At 42.5% G+C, this 18,635-nt stretch overlaps 3 protein-coding genes across 3 annotated transcripts; all 3 read right to left on the bottom strand.

The window, feature by feature from the left end:
- Positions 1-82: 82 nt before the first annotated feature.
- BDB00DRAFT_773371 (dolichol-phosphate mannosyltransferase subunit 3) lies at positions 83-520 on the bottom strand (the record flags this gene model as incomplete). Its single annotated transcript, XM_053120094.1, has 3 exons — positions 83-133; positions 198-305; positions 404-520. 3 exons carry the CDS (start codon positions 518-520, stop codon positions 83-85), a joined length of 276 nt encoding a protein of 91 aa, XP_052974287.1.
- Positions 521-12,223: 11,703 nt separating this feature from the next.
- Positions 12,224-14,210, bottom strand: BDB00DRAFT_850354 (uncharacterized protein). The gene is made up of 3 exons (XM_053125429.1): positions 13,416-14,210; positions 12,767-13,280; positions 12,224-12,664 (listed from the first exon to the last, which is right to left on the bottom strand). The coding sequence occupies exons 1-3, from the start codon at positions 14,144-14,146 to the stop codon at positions 12,551-12,553; spliced, it is 1,359 nt and encodes a 452-aa protein (XP_052974288.1). The 5' UTR covers positions 14,147-14,210; the 3' UTR covers positions 12,224-12,550.
- A 1,104-nt stretch (positions 14,211-15,314) lies between these two features.
- BDB00DRAFT_773352 (armadillo-type protein) lies at positions 15,315-18,366 on the bottom strand (the record flags this gene model as incomplete). The annotated part of the gene is made up of 13 exons (XM_053120093.1): positions 15,315-15,425; positions 15,502-15,696; positions 15,776-15,907; positions 16,001-16,506; positions 16,587-16,677; positions 16,752-16,820; positions 16,904-17,070; positions 17,196-17,339; positions 17,440-17,552; positions 17,632-17,753; positions 17,854-17,893; positions 18,006-18,190; positions 18,316-18,366. The coding sequence occupies 13 exons, from the start codon at positions 18,364-18,366 to the stop codon at positions 15,315-15,317; spliced, it is 1,926 nt and encodes a 641-aa protein (XP_052974289.1).
- Positions 18,367-18,635: the final 269 nt, after the last annotated feature.

Here is an 18,635-nt window from a genome sequence, read left to right on the forward strand (position 1 = left end):
CGGGTCATGTTCGTTTGATTTATCTTGTGTTATTTACATGATGGTTGTGCGGGGAGAATGAAAGTTGAAAGGATCGTATTATCTAAAGAGAGACGCCTTTCGATGTTAAATCGGTTTTGGCCAGTTGGATTTCCTGCAGAATGATTTTCTTTAGCATGAAACTTGTAGTGGCAATATTACTTTAATTATACACTTACACCCATGAGCTCTGTATACGCATCAGGACAGTCGCTGAAATTCATGACGTGCCAGCCCAAGTAACCCAAGCTATACGATCCGAATGTAACAAGGGACCACCATGGAAACTGTTTGATGAGTCATATTAGGTGAGATTGAAAAGGTTTTTGGTTCGCGCTAACCATTGCGCTTGCACTAACTAGAAACAAAAAATGATAGGCCTTACCACAGGCACGATCTTATTTTGAATGACCTCTGGAAGAGGAACGAGCCCAAACAAGAGGACCAAATATACTACTGCTGCTAATCCAAGTTTTGTGAATGCTTCAGTTGCTCTTGTCATTTCTGATGAGGTGCTAAAAAAGGAACGGGAAGGGCACGTACCCTGTGGTCATGATCAATTGAATTGGTACATTGATTGCGCGGAGTTCAGCATTCTTCAGTAACTCGGCGGCATACTTGAGGTATGCCTAATTGCAACAGAAAGTAATGGAACAGCTATCAATAAATGTATATGAAGTACGTCCATTGTGAGCACTACCAAGTATATACTACAAACCTATGCTGATGCAGCCGCCCATGAACGTTGAAGAAGCTATTTTGAATAGCAATCAAACTCTACACGATTGAAAGACATCTCGCTTTATACAAGGAAAAGTGATCCAGGAATGCACGCATGTGAACAGTTGTTCGATTTTATGTATACACCCTCCTCGTCACTCTATACTCTTGTTGTTGATCGTCACCAACATTCCAAAAGATTAATTAAGGCATACCTCATTGGAGAGCATAAGAAAGTTGTTTCTCATACTCGCCACCTCGTAGAACCCTGCGGATCACTTGGTTCTTCGATCGACTATGGATACTGTATAATATACTGCAGCCAAAAATTTTATCGTAGACGTTGTACTGCTGACATCAACGCGGAATCACAATCCGGCTATAAATGTTGGCTTTTTGTGTTAAACGTACCATCGTGAAGCCAGGTTGGACAGTTCCACCAAGTGTAAAGCTTTCGTGCATGAGAGTCCCTCGTGCGGGAACTGATAAATGCCAGCGCGCTATGTGCGGTAACTGTTCTAATACTCGCATTACTATAAGACCTCTTAAAGCTATCACTATCGGTTTCTAACAATGCTGTTTCTTCTGTGTTAACTTGGCAAACTATTTTACATTGTCATGACGATGTTCTATTGAGTGTAGCCGAACTTATATTCGTGCTGTAGATTTTCCAAAAGTTTTGGTTGGTTGCCAGCTGAAGGGCGTTTGCGCTTGCAGCCGGCACGAGTAAGCCCCAAAACTCTGCAGACGGAAGGACGAGAGGTGGTATCTGTCTTTGCGCACGTTTCGCACTTGTTCGTGAATTTTTTAAAAATGCTTCGTCAAAGGAAGCGTCACGCCTAACCCGTTGCTAATACAAGATGATTTAAACTGGTTTAAAAAGAGAAAGAAGAAACACATTTCCTAACGACAGCAGCAACACGATGCTACGATGACACCACCAAAATCTGAGCGACCGAGAGTATTGAAGCAACCTCACCTTCTCAGTAATTATTACAAAGTTTGAAATCCATAACGCTATCCTTTATACACCTCAAAACACTTCCCATCTCCCCTCTTACGTAATCATAAGTTGTATTCAGAACGTATATGAAACGCGCATTGGCGCTTTGTCTTCAATTACAGTCCCTTCGTACCTAACATAATAATTTCGTAATTCCACACTCTTTTGTTAATCCTGTAAACATCAAGAAAAACAACTATTCTTAATCACACAATTGTACGTTCCTTGGCTTCTTTCCCTCACATCTCATATACACGTGATTTGAAATTAAAATCGACAGAATAATTTGTTGCGCGCCATAAAAAACGTTTCGAACAAAGATTATGGCGCTCAAACATGTACTTCGACAGCCGTTATCCAACAGCTTTTTGTTTCATGAAAGAGGTTTGATGCGGTTATTTCGTATCGTAGGATCAACCAGTCCAGAAAAAGGTTGCATTCTGTGTTGTTTTTGAGCCACACTACATACTCCTGCATATATTTGAGCTCGTCTGAATCTAGATGGCCCTCTTAATTACAGCGATATTATGCAGCTTGGACGGTTTACTCGACGCGATTGCTGCCAAAGACAAATGTGTATGAACAAGATGTTTGTGTAAAACATCGCTTGCATCTAATGGTCAGAAGCCGGTCAGGTTTGCTTATCTGTGGATCGCTGTTCTTTTAAGGGCGTTACTTCTATCGGTGTCCGCGGTACTCTAGGCGATTTGCACATACCTAATGCTGCAAAAATTATGATGTTTAGGTTTGATGATAATATATACAGAGGAATATTAGTCGGTCATACCATATCTCATAAATCTTTTGACTGGCAGTTTAATCAAACATTTCAATACCGGTCCACACTTAGTTACATTCAGGACGACGCTACCAGATGGTATTTTATGAGGACACGGCTACATAGTCCCGCAATTACTAAACAGAAAGTGGTGAATTCGATTTAGAAGAGATGGAAAGCAACAAGAAAACCACCGTATCTTTGATCATACATAGACATGAGTATGATATGCATAACACATCTCAGTAAAAAACGACATAGTTACAAAAGAAGCAATAACTGAGCCTTAGCTGCAATAAAAGAAGCTATCAAACATGCAAAAATATACAAATGCAAGGTAGTAGAAAGCATATGCAGTGACCGCTCGTTATAGTGATATGCCCAGTGAGACCCAAATCCCATCACTATACAGTATCGAATTATTACTATATCGAATTGTAGTTCCTTCAATGATACCCGGTACACAGATTAACCGGGGTATTTGGCGAGCTCTACAAAAGAAGCTCCAGAATCACGTCCTGTCAAAATTGATAGTATGCAACTCCTAAAAAATATTACTGTAGGAGAAGAATAGTAGAGAGGCTGGAGAAGAAGCTGAAAGACTTCTATCTGATGAGCTTGATGCTAGGATTTTATATACTCATGAGGAAGCATGTGGCATTGATGGTATTGATTTGATACCACATGAAGAATCGGAGGATATCCATCTATCAACTTCTTTCAACGACCTCATTGACGATGCTATTCTTGATAGTGATTAATGTACATTCATAAAAGGCTGATGTAACAGCATATGTAAAAGTCATAGCTTGTTTTTATTACAGACAAGTAGATGTTGATGAAGAAGAGATTAACCAGAGAAGACGAGATGAGGAGAAGGAAGCATTGAAGCCACTGCATAGTAAAAGAGAGAGGAAACAGTATATGAGCGATTTATTGAAAACAATGGTGGTGAAGAAGACCTGGATGCTCAGTTAATTAGGCTTATTAGACAAAAGATGCGCAAACTAGACTCTGTGATATCAACCAGCGCACAGCAAACTGATCTTTTTTCCTTTTCTGATAAACAAAAATATACTATTGGTCCGCTCGATATAATGATATTTCTGATGGTTGATATCACATATCACAATAGCGAATTAATAATGATTCCCTGCTTAATTTGATTTGGACCCCAAAAACCCATCACTACATCGAATATCACTATAGCGAGCGGCCACTGTGGTTGTTTCGCGCATCGTCCATTTTTATACCCTCTTTTATATGATAGCATGAAAACAGGAGTACTACGCACTTTTTTTTTAAAAAAACAAGCAATATTGTAAGCTACACAGCCTAATCAGTCAGGTTATGTACGTCGTCTTTTCAGTGGCATCTACGCGTTTGAATAGCCATTTGATGGGCTTATACTCTTTGTCTAGATTTGTGATAAATAAAAGATTTGGTATGCTACAGTGCTCAGAAACTTTTTATTTTGTATCTATTTAATAGTAGCAGCTATCTTTTAACACCATGTTTTCAGTGACTCGCGAAAATAAATTACTCTCATCAAAGTTATCTGTTATAATAGGAAGTCGACACTTCCCACACACCACATCACCGCGGCATTTTACCAAAGATAGTAAGATAACAGCATGATGAGCAATCATGATTTCGAAAGGCTTTAAAAAATTAGTACCTTTCCAAATAACTGTGTAATAGTATTGGCCATATCAGATTTCTCGGCTGTCCGATTTGGCAGAAGCACCGCCCGCCCCTTCCCCATGGCGGTGACTATGACCTGGTTGAATGCGGTCCCGCCAGGAGGAACCCGGCGAGAACCTGAGAATTACTATATGCTTACTTAACCTTGAGATGTTCTCTATTACGATCAATTGCATAGCTGCTAAATCCCTTTTTACTAATTTGTCTACTGGAAAGTTTCCGTTATGACATCCGCATTTCCTCCGTCATAATTTCCGCCTTTTCCGCCTTTTCCGCTGGTCACGGAAACCCAAGACTGCTAGATAACCATAGAAAGGAGCAATACATCGAATGATAAAAAGGTATTTATCCATGTCGTGTAACGTCGGCTATGGTGAACTGATATGGTGTTTTACAGTGTTGGATTATTCACCGTGAATATTCGGAAAGCTAAAATCCACGCCGTGAAAAAGTGAAAAATGTACGTGAAAATTCCAGCGTGAATAAACCTTCATTACTTTGAAATGCCTAAGGGAGAGCAAGAGAGAGAGAAAGCAAAGGCTCCAGAGTCCATTTATAAGTATAGGAAGGTTTATTCACGCGTGAATATGTACATTCTCACTGTCCGTGAAAAATGGTCAACGTGACTAATGCCAACACTGGTGTTTTATGCTTTGTTATCTTATGCCTACTTCTAAACAAACGACAAGGGGAGTTCACAGTGGCAAAAGGATGGGAAACGATTACTATATAATTTATTTGCAAGGAACATTGAGAAGCATCACACCGTCCCATCGTATACCTATGGCTTCCCTAGTTTCTCTATTAAATTTAAGAGTAATATACATAGTACATGCTATTAAGTATTTTTTTATGATCTTGCTATTCAAATGCTGCATAGTGGTGCTACGCATATTATACATTCCTAGTAATGAACAGTTTAGTACAGTATTTCTTTTGATCTGATTCTTTATTTGTCATCGAGAAGGTTAGATACCCCGTACGCTTCGAAAAGTCAAAGAATAGAGTGCTTTCGGACACGTAGCAGTATTGCAATTACCTTTTATGATACGGGCTATCTAGACCTATTATGTATTTAGATGCACATTCATATCAATGATAGAAGATGATGGAACAGTGTATTTAACCGGGGTTTCGCACAAATGTATCTACTATTAAAAGAGAAGTGGTGCTTACTATAGTTACCCATTTTTGGAAATCCTGATCCTGTTTTGGAAATTGTGATGCTGCTAAGCCCCGGCTGTCAGTATAATTTTTTTTGCGCTGAAACTGGGATAAACCACTGCTCTTCCCTCACTTTTTCCTTCTGCCCACTGAATTCTTACACCACTATTTTCTCTTTTAAAATGAGTTTGCAACAAGTATGACACCGCATATTAGATTCTTCTTAGAAGATTTGACAACATTGTTCAGCGCGCAGCGCGCATTAGTTTCAAATGAACAATCGTTTTGAGTATTTTGAGTATAAAGCAAATAATAACCATATATCTACTATTAAAAGAGAAGTGGTGCTTACTATAGTTACCCATTTTTGGAAATCCTGATCCTGTTTTGGAAATTGTGATGCTGCTAAGCCCCGGCTGTCAGTATAATTTTTTTTGCGCTGAAACTGGGATAAACCACTGCTCTTCCCTCACTTTTTCCTTCTGCCCACTGAATTCTTACACCACTATTTTCTCTTTTAAAATGAGTTTGCAACAAGTATGACACCGCATATTAGATTCTTCTTAGAAGATTTGACAACATTGTTCAGCGCGCAGCGCGCATTAGTTTCAAATGAACAATCGTTTTGAGTATTTTGAGTATAAAGCAAATAATAACCATATATTTCCCGCTTTAACAGAATGACCAAGACCAAATAAACGTGCTTACCTGTGTTTGTGGCTCAACTAGCCATTTGACCGAAAGTCATCACGATTGTCCTTTGAATGAGCGTAACGTACGCCGTAGAATTGATAATGATGTATGTTTGTTATCTTTAATAGCGTGTTTGGCGGCTATAGTTATTAGTAAACAAGCGAAGCGAGTTTGCTCAGGATTTAGATAGAGGCGCCGGAGGGGGTGCGGGCAGTGTTGGGGAAACGCCCCACAGGAGGATCTGCGGGAGGGAACATCTTACAAATCGTCTACAAGATATCGTCTTCAAGATGTATTTCTTTGTTGGTTGTTTCTTAACACTAATTGTATATATGTAGGACATGAATATTGTCTTTGAGCAGTTGGATTCTCATGCAAGTCAGCGCCAGCGTTGCCGTTGTGGGTCCACCACACATCAGCGAGTAACGCATCGCGATTGCCCCCTTAATCGGAACAATCAAGGTATAGAATCTAACCATGCAGTATCTAGAGCTATGTGTGTTGTGTATTTGTGAAGCACATTACTTATGTGTGCATTGTAGGGAATGTCCGTGTCTGCGCGAGCTGTAATGCGCCTGGCCACTCTCGACGAACTTCTGAAGACTGTCCTTTCAATAATGCAAACATCCGATCTGAGCATGGGGCACAGTATCAAATAGCGTGCACTGTTCCTTTCGTTCCTGAAGATGTGTTTGGCCCCAGCATTTGTTTTGCACCGGGAGAAAACTTTCACCGACATGTGCTTTCTCGCATGGCTGCTGTTTGTACGTTTTGTCAGGCACGTATGTGGATTGAGGAGCGCATTGCCAGCTCTTCAAACTCAAACCCACGTTTCAGTATTTGCTGCACTCACGGAAAAATACAGTTACCTATCCCTCGCCCTCCGCCACAAGAAATCATCGACCTGTTGACCAGCGGAAACGACGATTTCTTCACTAACATTCGCGCTTATAACAACATGTTTGCATTTGCGTCCATTCGAGCAAACTATGATCGCAATTTAGCTGACGGATCGCAAGGTGTTTCAACTTTCCGCATAAATGGCACGATGTACCATTGCATGGGTGCTTTACGACCAGAGCAGCAGCAATCAGCCAACTTTGCTCAAATATATTTTGCCGATACGCAAGAGCAACTGATGAGAAGACAGACGTTGTTCACTGGACTCAACAGTGAGACGATAGCTGTGCTTCAGAGCGTTATGGAGAGATGCAACCCGTACGCGCAGACCCTTATGAATGCTGCTGAATCGTACCGTGACACCCCTATCGGAACACTCCAAGTTGTCATTCGTTCTGCGCGTGAGATGGGCAGACGCTACGATCAGCAAAGTTATCCCGAAGTCGCTGCAATGATCGTCGAAGACACAGTGGATGGTGCATCATCACCGCATGACATTATCATCCGCGATCGTCAGTTGGGTCTTCGAACTGTCAGTTCCCTCCATGCATCGTATATGCCCCTCCACTACGTGCTTATATTTCCGTTTGGTGATGACGGTTGGTTTGCTGGAATGCAGTGCGGAAGTGCCGACCGTCAGACTAATACTGTTACGTTGCTCGAGTTCTGCTCCTATATGCTCATGGTCCGTGACGGGGACCGCACGAGCTACCAGCACCACTATCGTCGTCTTTTCCAACAATTAGTTGTTGACAACTATGCACGCATCGAGTATTCGCGCCTTCAGTATATTATCAACAATCAAAGTGATTTACGTTCTGAGGTGTACAACGGTATTGGTGATGATGTAGATCCACGTCAGATTGGTCGGTCAATTATTTTGCCATCTTCTTTCACAGGGGGTCCACGGTACATGAAGCAGATGCTCCAGGATGGATTGGCAATCATTCGTCAAAGAGGCAATCCCACACTCTTCATCACTTTTACCTGCAATCCACAATGGCCGGAAATCCAAGCTGAACTTCTTCCAGGTCAGCAGGCGTTTGATCGCCCTGACATATGTTCCAGGGTGTTCCATATGAAGATCACTGAGATGCTATCTCATATCAAAGAGTCCAGTTGCTTTGGTCGCGTCGAAGGTTATGTGGCAACTGTTGAATTTCAGAAACGTGGCTTACCACATGTCCACATCCTACTTATCTTGCACCATGAAGACCGTCCTCGCAATCCTTCTGATTACGACCGTTTTGTCTGTGCTGAGTTGCCAGATCCTGTCACACAGCCTCAACTTTACGCCACAGTGACAAGGTCAATGATACATGGCCCATGTGGAAATTCTAAACCTGATGCTGTTTGCATGAAAGACGGACGTTGCTCTCAAGGATATCCTAAGTCATTTGTTATTGAAACGCGTGTGAGCAGAGATGGTTATCCGATCTATCGCAGATGTGAAAACCTTCATCGTCGCCACCACTTCCACCGATCCAACTTTGTTGCTGACAATTCCCATGTTGTTCCTTATAACCCGTACCTATGCCAAAAGTACAATGCTCACATCAACGTTGAGATCTGTACCTCTGCACGCGCTATCAAGTATTTGTGCAAGTACATCACAAAAGGATCAGACAGAGCGCAATTGGAGACTGTTAGAGCTGGGCAGCCAGAAGCAGTGCGATCTACTACTGCTGTTGTTGGAGCCGGTGCTGCTACGGATGGAAATGCTGAGCGCGAGCCAGTAGACGAGGTGACACAATACCAGAATGCACGGTATATCGGCCCATGCGAGGCAATTTGGCGTACCTTCGAATATCAAGTACATATGCATCATCCCTACGTCTCCCGGTTAGAATTGCATCTTCCTGACCAGCAATCTGTCACTTTCCATGCAAACGATTCGCGTGTCGGTCTTGCAGCCGCACGTAACAACGCATCAAGAACAAAACTTACCGCTCTTTTTGACCTTTGCTCCCGCGATGAACAGGCTCGACAATATCTTTACACTGAGATTCCTTGCCACTATACTTGGGATAAAGGAAATAAGACATGGATCCGCCGCACCCGCCCACCATTTCAAAACATTGTTTCTCGCATTTACTTTGCATCACCGTCCAATATGGCGCTGTACTCACTTCGATTGCTGCTGCTCACTGTTCGTGGTCCTACCAGTTTTGAGTCTTTAAGAACGTTAGGTGATGTGGTGCATCCATCCTTTGAAGCTGCTGCTCTCGCGCGTGGTTTGCTCGAGTCTGATGAGGAGTGGGATCGCTGCATGACTGAGGCGGCTATCCATTCTCCTTCAGCTGCATCACTTCGAGAGCTTTTTGTGTATATCCTTACAAACTGCTCACCTTCCAATCCTCGCAGACTCTGGGATAATCATCGCGAAAGAATGAGCGATGATTATTTTTTTCAAGTACACTTTCAGCTTCCGAACAATGAGACCGAGTTGGTGCCTGGGCAATGGAACGAAGTATTCCAGCGTACTCTTGGTGACGTTGAGATGAGGCTCCAATCTACAGGTCATCACTTAACCGAGTTCCCTTCTTTGCCGCAAGATTTCGTGACTGAGCTCGATGCTCTTCCGCAGCTTACTGCTTTAGAAGCAGTCGAGCGTGGAGAGTATGTCACAGAAGAACAAACACGAATCTACGATGAGCTATCCCAGTCACTCAACGACGACCAAAGACACGCATTCGACGCAGTCATGCAAGCAATCAACGAACCAGGTGACCTCGACCAGTCACACCTTTTCTTTGTCAATGGCCCTGGAGGTACCGGAAAGTCTCAGCTTTTCAAGGCGCTATTGAGTCGTGTTCGTTCGCGAGAGCAAATTGCGCTGCCTGTTGCATCCTCTGGCATTGCTGCAATTTTGCTTCCCGGTGGTCGAACGGCTCACAGCCGCTTTAAGATACCGATCAACGCTGACGACGCTACAACTTGCAATCTTCGTCTTGGTGGTCCACACGCGCATCTTATACAGCAAGCGTCACTGATTATATGGGATGAAGCAGTAATGTGCAGCAAGTACAACTTTCAGGCTGTCGACAAGGCATTACGTGATATCATGGGTGCTGTCAATCCTGTGTATGAGCGCGTTCCTTTTGGTGGAAAGGTCGTTGTTTTTGGCGGGGACTTTCGCCAGCTACTGCCTGTTGTCAAGAAAGGTACACGGTCTGAAATCACTGGAGAGTGTATCAAATCTGCGTCTTTTTGGCAGCATGTCCGGGTGTTGCATCTTACAGTCAACATGCGTGTCCGTAATGCAGGACCTGCTGCTGCTGCCTTTTCTGAAACACTTCTTGCTGTGGGTGATGGACGACCTCCATACAGAGACAGCGTCGAAATACCTCAAGAATGGCTAATCGATTCAAGAGATACAGTTTCTCTAATCGATACCATTTACCCAACAATCCGCCAGCCAGATCCACAACCACACCACTATAGCAATCGTGCTATTTTAGCTGCTAAAAATGTTGACGTTGACGAGATCAACCAATCGGCGTTTGAACTTTTTCCTGGCCAAAGCAGACAGTATCTCTCCACTGACCGTATTCTGGACGCAGACGATCCAGACGTTGCGGCGGCAAGCTATCCCCCCGAGTATCTTCGCTCTTTAAGTGCCGGTGGTATTCCGTCTCACGCTTTGGAGCTAAAGATTGGTATGCCATTGGTGCTTCTGAGAAATCTCAACCCAGATGAAGGTCTGTGCAATGGTACCAAAGTTTTCGTCACTGCTCTTTTGGACAACTGCATAGTCGTTAAAAGAATTGACCGAGGCCATGACGATGAGGAGCACTATCTGCCTCGAATCAACATGTGCACCACAGAGGGTGAATATCCTTTCATCCTTTGTCGACGCCAATTTCCTGTTCGTCCCGCATTCGCCATGACCATCCACAAGGCACAGGGACAAACTTTAACGCATGTCGGCATTCGTTTGCAGGAGCCTGTGTTTGCTCACGGTCAATTATATGTTGCTCTTTCACGGGCAACAAACCCAAACAACCTCCGCGTAGCTGTCGATATGACAGAATTACCTTTTTCAGATGTCCCTGCTACGACAAACATCGTTTACCATGAAGTGCTTTTGCACCCACCACAGCAATTGCCATCTCAAACACACACCGCTACTACTACTACTACTACGTCTTGAACACCTGTTTCTCTCCTACTCTTCTCTTCTCTTTTTTACTTCCTCTTTGTATACGTATCATTTTAGATCCTTTCTTTTTTCTTACAATTCTATCTCTATTGTCTTTTCATCAATCGCCATGTAAGCATATGTTTTAAGCCGAGTACCTTTAAATTTAGTAGGGTAAGGGTTTAGTGTAGTAATAGCGATAGTCAGTGAGCGCAGCGAACGAGTTTAGTGTTTAGGTAGGCGAGTAAGCTCGCGAAGCGAGCAGGGTTTAGGGTTTAGAAGGGGGGCGTGGGGGGGAACCCCCCACATTGGGGGCGTGGGGGAACCCCCCACGAAACATCCAGACCGTTGAATGACCCGGAGCGCAGCGCAGGGGCTCATTCAGCCGAGCGAAGCGAGGCAGGTGGATGTTGATGTATATTATAGCATGACAGAAGTGCGGAAACAAAAATTTATTTTCAACCAACATCAGTGACTAATAAAGTTTCTTTATTCCACCGCTGAGTACTGTTTCGCTTCTATTGGCAGTAGCATATGTAGCCTTATCCGTTCATCCATCTTCGTATCAGTGATTCCAAACAAAAGTTTGATAATGCTATACTATTAGTGCTACTAATACTGCTATTGATTCTCTACAGCTGAAGATAATGTAACCTAATACTTTAGAAAAGAGTTCATGCACAGTATGATGATTTGTATATCTGTGTGTACCACTGCCCCACACATCCACGGAATACAGTAGGTGTTTAGTACCACAAGTACACGCAAGACATATTGATAAGATCTAGCTCTGTATAAAAATAGAGCATTTTTTCACGTCGCCTCATGAATCATCCGTGAAAGAACAAATCATCTATCACCAACACTAACAATGTGTAAATAATTATAGCAATGACGATAATTGTGTGCTGCCTCAATAGGTAATTGGCGCTTACATGTTTGTAATTGGGCGATGCTACTCCTGTTTTGGCCCAAGCATGTGCTTGCTTCCAAGGAATTAAAGCCTCACTGAGAGGAAAAGAAAGTGTATACCACTAGAAAGAATAATCATACCTAAACAAAAACGATATCCGTGAGAAGAAACCATCATAAGAAAGACCCACACAAAACTTAGTCGCCCATAATGTCGGCTCATCGCGAGGTTCCCCGTATGGCTAAATCAGGAATTTTGTGTATGTTGTTGATACAGAAGGCGCACAAATTGAGTCATCCATCATAAATCGAGCACATATTTCACTAAAAAGACAGAAAAAACGCGGATGTTGGCGGCGAAATGGAGCGCAGCCAAGGAGGTGTGAAGGAGCACCAAGTGAGCATCTTGTTGGAACTCAAAGGAAGAAGACACATGTATTCACACACACAGTGCACATACGGACTCAAAACACACAAAACGTGAGTGCATGTATGTTTGTATGAAGTTCTCCGTTCTTCAAACATCAACAACTCGTTTTATTCGACTACAATCGTTGAGGTGCTTTCCTCTGTATTTGATCAAGTATTCGCCATTATCTTTGAATGTCACTGTTTTGTTGACAGGACAACCCTGTTTCATAGAAGGAAAGGTGGACATAGAATGGGTCAACCAAATGAAAATCGATTAAAAAAGAAAGTTTTCACATCTAAGAAAAACCGAGTTCTCTGTTACCTTTTGATTATTGGCACACTTGTAGTATATGCTTTTGTTGCCTGAACCTTTATGGATCGTGTTGCCGTTGTTCTTCCAGAGATAATCGTCGTTGTAAGGAAACTCGCGGGTTTCAATGATCATGGTAATGGCTTGCATCTCGCGTCGCCTCCGTTTTGCGAAAGGTCGGCTGTGTGTTGTAATATTTGATCCCGGTCTTGAAGACAGCGAGGCTGTGGTTGTCATGACAGGCTGTGACACTGGAGGTAAAGGAAGCTTGTTTGGTGGTGTTGTCGGTCCGTAATAGTAATGGTAAATATGAGCTTTGTTGTTATCGGGTTGCTGTTGCTGTTGCTGTTGTGCGTCGTTATTATGGCTTTGCTCGTCCTCGTGAAAACTTTGTCGTTTGTCGCTCTGACGGTAGTTATCGAGTATTACTGGTGCTGTTGAAAAGCTAGTACTATTATTACTGTTGTTGTTGTTGTTGCTGCCATACGGGTACGGTTCGCTTGTGGGTGCTCCACTACTTGATAACCTAGCCATAACAGTTTCACATGTCAGCAACAATTGTTTTTCTCTTTTTTGGGTCACCTCACTACTAGTAAATAGCGTATATGGTCAAGAGGACAAGGATCATAGAGTGAGTGTGTGTCGAACAGGTGACGTTTACCTCTTTCGTGAAGCGATAAGTTGGCGGATTTCTTGGCTTGCCGAAACGACTGGCGATGTTGGCCGTTCTGGCGAACTATCTACTGCTATGATTGTTGGTAATAAGCGATCATTATTAGCAGTAGTAGGATGAAGCAGCGTTGTCGGGTGTAAAAGCTCATCGCGCGAAGGGTGTTGCGGTGAAGCTAAAGTGGCAGCGACCGGCGCTTGTTCAGGGATTGACCGCGGCGAGCCAAACGAAGAGCTGGTGAGTGACGGTGAGTGATATGGTGCGGAAACTGTTTTGTCAAGGTCCAGGATTGCTGGTAAAGATGGAAGAGAATGACGATGCTGTTGATGATTTGATTCATGATTATGATGGTGATGACTATGATGATGATTATGATGCATGTCGGGCGAATGAGGTGATGATGATGATGCTGATGATGATGATGACGGTCGTTGTTGTTCTCGCTGGAGAATATAGTCGATCTCTTTACTGCGCAGCTTTGCTTCTTCTGCACGTCGTCGATCTTCTTGAACCTTGCTCATCAGTATCAGTTCCATTAGCTCTGGTTTCTGATTGTACTGGCGAATGATTTCTTCAAGTGACGAGGTTGTTTCAGTTGTCATAGCTGGAGGTATCAAGACTGCCGGCAGTCTTCTAGTGGCAGCAGCAGTACCCCAACTAAAGCCACTAGTAGTATTACTATTGCTGGTAGGATTGCTACTGCTGTTTGGTGGTGGTATCATGGATGATGTAAAGTAAAGAAGAGTAGAAAAGAAATGCCAATAAGTAAGTTTGAGAGGAAGGAAGAAAGAGCAGCAAAAATAAAAGAGAGGAGTGGTGCTCCACTACCATATTTGTTGTTAAAACAGTGGAACACAGATGTAATCCAATCAGGTCAAAACTTTTGGGTATACCTAGAATCTATATATGATAGAGGAGCTTCTTGCGCGGACTGTTACCCCGCATCTTTCGGAATTGCTGGGTCGTGATCACATGCGTTCCCCGCCTTCCCCCATGTGCCTAAGCATTGGTTGGCGGTGTATATAAAGGTCAAGGATATTAAAAAGATAGATGGGTGGGAGCGGTATGCTGATGAGTGAAGGCAGAGACACATGTTGAGAGGGAAAGGAAGGGAAGGCGGCTACCAAAGAGAGAATGTTGGCGATTGCTTATTCCCACGACTGATATGACGCACACACAAACAGAGACAATAACGTGTTGGTATATGAGAGAAGATGAGATGGGAAGTTTGGTTGATGGGGTACTTTTACTGAATAAGCAAGTTTGCACTGAAAAGTAGGGACCCAAGGGTCCGTTTTCTCACCCAAGCCTGCTGTTGTGAAATGTTCAGTTATTAGCCAATTACGTAAGTGATTCATAGAGAGAAAAGAATGAGTTATCGGTATGCTACATGTGCGTGGGCAATTCAAGAACAATCTCTTGGGGTAGACAATAAATGTGTTATTTTGAGATTTCTCTCAGTATCCTAATTAAGAACACTCGTAGGGACCAAAGGGCCTGCTTAGTCACAGCCCATCCCGTTGTGCGCCGCACATGATTCTTCCCATTTACCCAAACTACCTACTCACAGCCACAATCCCGTCGAAACGAACGGAATCGGGAAGTTCTCACGGACAATTACCAACCACTTGCAAAGTGGGATCAAAAACCTGTCAGAACCCGACTAGGAGTTATGGTTCCCGACTTGCTCCGTAAATCCCGACAAGCAGTGGGTTAAACAATGAGGCGGGTTTCATGTTTTCTTTGCAATGAAACGTTCAGGAAATTTGATGATAATGCTCTGTACTAGTTATTGTTGATGTATGCAAAACAAGAGGGGAAGAAATTAAAGGAAGAATGAGACGGAAGGGGCGAAAGAGAGTGTGTATGATATTCTACATTTTAAGCTACTTATTGACGCTTTTCGTTGGCTTTATATTTATTAAAAGCGACGAGATTCATGAGTGCTTCATCGCTTCTTGATCGCAGATCAAAGTTCTTTCTTCGGTCGATGTTTTTGGTCTATGGAAAAGAAAGTTAAACATACGATTTATGTTTTTTTTCTATTCATTGCTATTCAAGCGATTCAAGAACTTACCATAGTGCGAATAGTTGGTACAAGGACCTTGAGTTGTAATAAAAAGTTGCCTTGGACAAAAACAGGCATATCATAATCAAAAGCGCAATCACTGTAGACGTCGAAGATGCAATTCAATGCTTCCACCGCAACAGCTGGTGCTGTTTGACGAGAGGTGACATTTCTTAAAACTTCCATGAAGAAGCTTCCAATTTCCTATAATTCAAATAATAGGTGATATCATTGTTGAGTTAGTGCAATTCTAAGGTATACATATTCATCATTTAGTAATTACCTTGTTGGCTTCAACTGCTCCTTGTCGCATAGCAATCGGGCCCAAACAACCAATAATTTTCACGCGCATTGACTCTGAAGTAGTGGCATGGTAAGCTCCAAACAAGGAAGTAACATCTGCGGTTTCCAAAGGCTAGATAAAAATCGAAAAACGATTAAGATCAGTTAAACCAATTCATGTAGAGTTAACACACATATGACTTGTAGTAAGGAAAATTATACTTACAATATCTTGACCGAGGCCACGACCAAGGGACCACAGACAGCCAACAATGATCTCTATCAATTCGTCACGTGCCTGACTCGATTGGGCCGAGCCAACTGTGTTTGCCAAATTGAACAGCCAGCGCCAAGCTTGGCAAGCATCGGATTTGTGCTCCTTGAACCAAAACTTGGAGGGTAGTTCAGCCATTGCAAGCAAAAAGTTGTTGAAGCACTCCAACGCACGCTGATGGGTCAACACCAGAGCATCTGTAATAGCAGGGGCAATAGGTTCCGATGGGAATGACAGTGGAGTAAGTGATGCTAACTGAATCAATTGAGGGGAAATATCAGTGATGAAGGAGCGGAGAATAGGGTTGGTACGAATCAATTGGTCATCAACAGCAGTAGAGGTCTTCTGATCCAGGTTTTCGCCGTCCTTCAATAAGTCCTCCACGTTTTCCTCGGTCACTTCTTCTGGTTCTTCGTCGTCATCTGCCATGTTTTCATCGGCATCTTCCCATCCATCCTCTATGGTATGTTAGAGTTAGCAACCCACACATGCGTAAACTTTGCACCTCTTTACCCTATCTCATTATATAAAAACTAACCTTCGGCATCGTCTTGGGCACAAATGTTGGCGAGCAATTCAAGTGCCAATTGTAGCGTGGACAAACGGTGTTCCAAATTTTCAATATACGTCTATGCACAGTGTCAACATTCTAATTCACACACACACGCGTTCCCACTCAGTTTTGTTGATCGAAAATCCATACCTCCTCTTTAGTCGTCGCGTGCTTGGGTCTGGGTGCAATATCACCGCTATCTTCATGCTTAGTCACGTTCTATCAAAGTATCAAAACTCCTTGTGAGTTAAAGCAGTTCTTTCTACCTGGTAAATTTAAACTATTGCGTTAAAAACACTCACGCCACTTTTCATAGCCGAAATTGTCTTTTCAGCGGCCTCTTGAATATCAAAGTTCAAAGAAGAAGACAGAATCGGTAAAAGAGTCTTGTTCAGTTCGCTAGAACCATCCTGACTATCATCCCATGTTTCTTGCGTCAATACGACTTCGCGGATATTTGTCAAAATTGCTACATTCAAGTTGTAGGAGTTTAGCATCAGTTGATATGTATTCCCTTAAATGCCCATCAACGATTACATCTCGTTCTTTCTCCATATATTCCAACCATTTTTAAAAGAAAAAGAAGAGAATTACCACAAGCAAGCACGCGCACTAAATTCATGGAGGGATCTTGGAACTTTTGAAGGATATCAAAGAGCATCTTGACATACTCGGGGTGATTTTGGAATTCAATATAGATGTCCTTGTTGTTATCAGTCAGGGTAGTTAAGCATTGACCTATTATAATCGGGAAACAAAAGACAAAGGCGTAGTTTAGTAGGACCATCAACGTGTGTTTCTTATCAAATATGCAAGCATATTTAATCATCACACGTACCAGCAGCAACAACAACATGAGTAGGGCATTGGTCAGCGGAGGATAAGAACGAGATCAGAAATGTGATGATGTTGAGTTGGTTCACAGCTTTGATATACTTGTCCGATGCCTCACTATAAAGTTCAGCAATTGAGCCCACGCAAAATGATTGGATGCAACAAACTACCACCAGGTACCCAAACATATATTTACCATATACTCCAAACAACATAGATAAAGTTTTCGGCAAGATCCCAAATTGTACGGCGTCTGTCCTGATCAGCCTCATCTGCGAGAGGTGCATTTTGCAATACAAGATCGATCGTGTGTGAAATCTACAACATAGGATTACAACTTGTCAGCTATCTTTCAGAGAAAGCCTAGCATAAATATATATCAATCATGATAAAACTAACCTTGGGTAAAAGTACAGACAGCGGATTGAGGATATCGCGCTTGAAATATTCCTTTGCAACTTCTGGATCGACCGAGACAAGATTTCTATGAACAGAGATTTCTTTTTGTTTTAATACCCTTTTTATCCTGTAAAACCACAAATACAAAAAAAGTCGTTCCGATAAAACCACAAAACTAACCTCAAAGCACCCATTGATTCTTCCAACACTTCATATTGATCGTCGGACAAACGTTCCAATAAAAGGGGTATGGTGCCCTTTGACAATAAGAGCTTGCGAACAGAAGTGCCCGCCATAACCAAGTTGGAAACACATGCTGCAGCCCAAGCGCGTTCAGTGGCATCGGGTGCAGATAGCTAGTCATAACGATTATATTACATTTTCTTGTCAACTTTCTCTCTCTTATTCATTACGAGTCAAAATTTTACCGAGAAATAATATCTCGATCAAACTAAAAACTTCTTTTTATTGATTTTGTTACCTTTTGAATGACAGGTAAAACTTGTTCTGGTTGAGGTGTTTGGTCATTCATGCCTTCTTGAAGACCAGCATTGGCTCGCGATCCGATCGATTTGGAGCGACGTTTGCCGCGTTTATTCATTGACTGTTTTCCCATGTCAATATTTGAAAACTCGGTGTTACTAGCCACAAGTACGCAAAAAAAAAAAAAAAATGCTTTGGAAAAAAAAAAGATAAAAAAGATTTTTTTTAAACTCAAACTGCCTGGTTACACATACCTAAAATTTTGCATTGTATACGCTTTCCACCAGAAGTAGCATTTTATTTCAACCCATAGCAACA

This window comes from Zychaea mexicana, assembly GCF_025766255.1.
Source record: "Zychaea mexicana strain RSA 1403 chromosome Unknown BDB00scaffold_119, whole genome shotgun sequence".
Classification (NCBI taxonomy): Eukaryota; Fungi; Mucoromycota; class Mucoromycetes; order Mucorales; family Lichtheimiaceae; genus Zychaea; species Zychaea mexicana.

Excerpts from the sequence above, each read along its gene's own strand:
- BDB00DRAFT_850354 (XM_053125429.1), bottom strand. The coding sequence starts at position 14,146 with ATGATACCACCACCAAACAGCAGTAGCAATCCTACCAGCAATAGTAAT. Across the intron at positions 13,281-13,415 it reads CTTATCGCTTCACGAAAGAG|GTTATCAAGTAGTGGAGCAC; the intron begins GTAAACGTCACC and ends TGTTATGGCTAG. Across the intron at positions 12,665-12,766 it reads AGTGTGCCAATAATCAAAAG|GGTTGTCCTGTCAACAAAAC; the intron begins GTAACAGAGAAC and ends TCTATGAAACAG.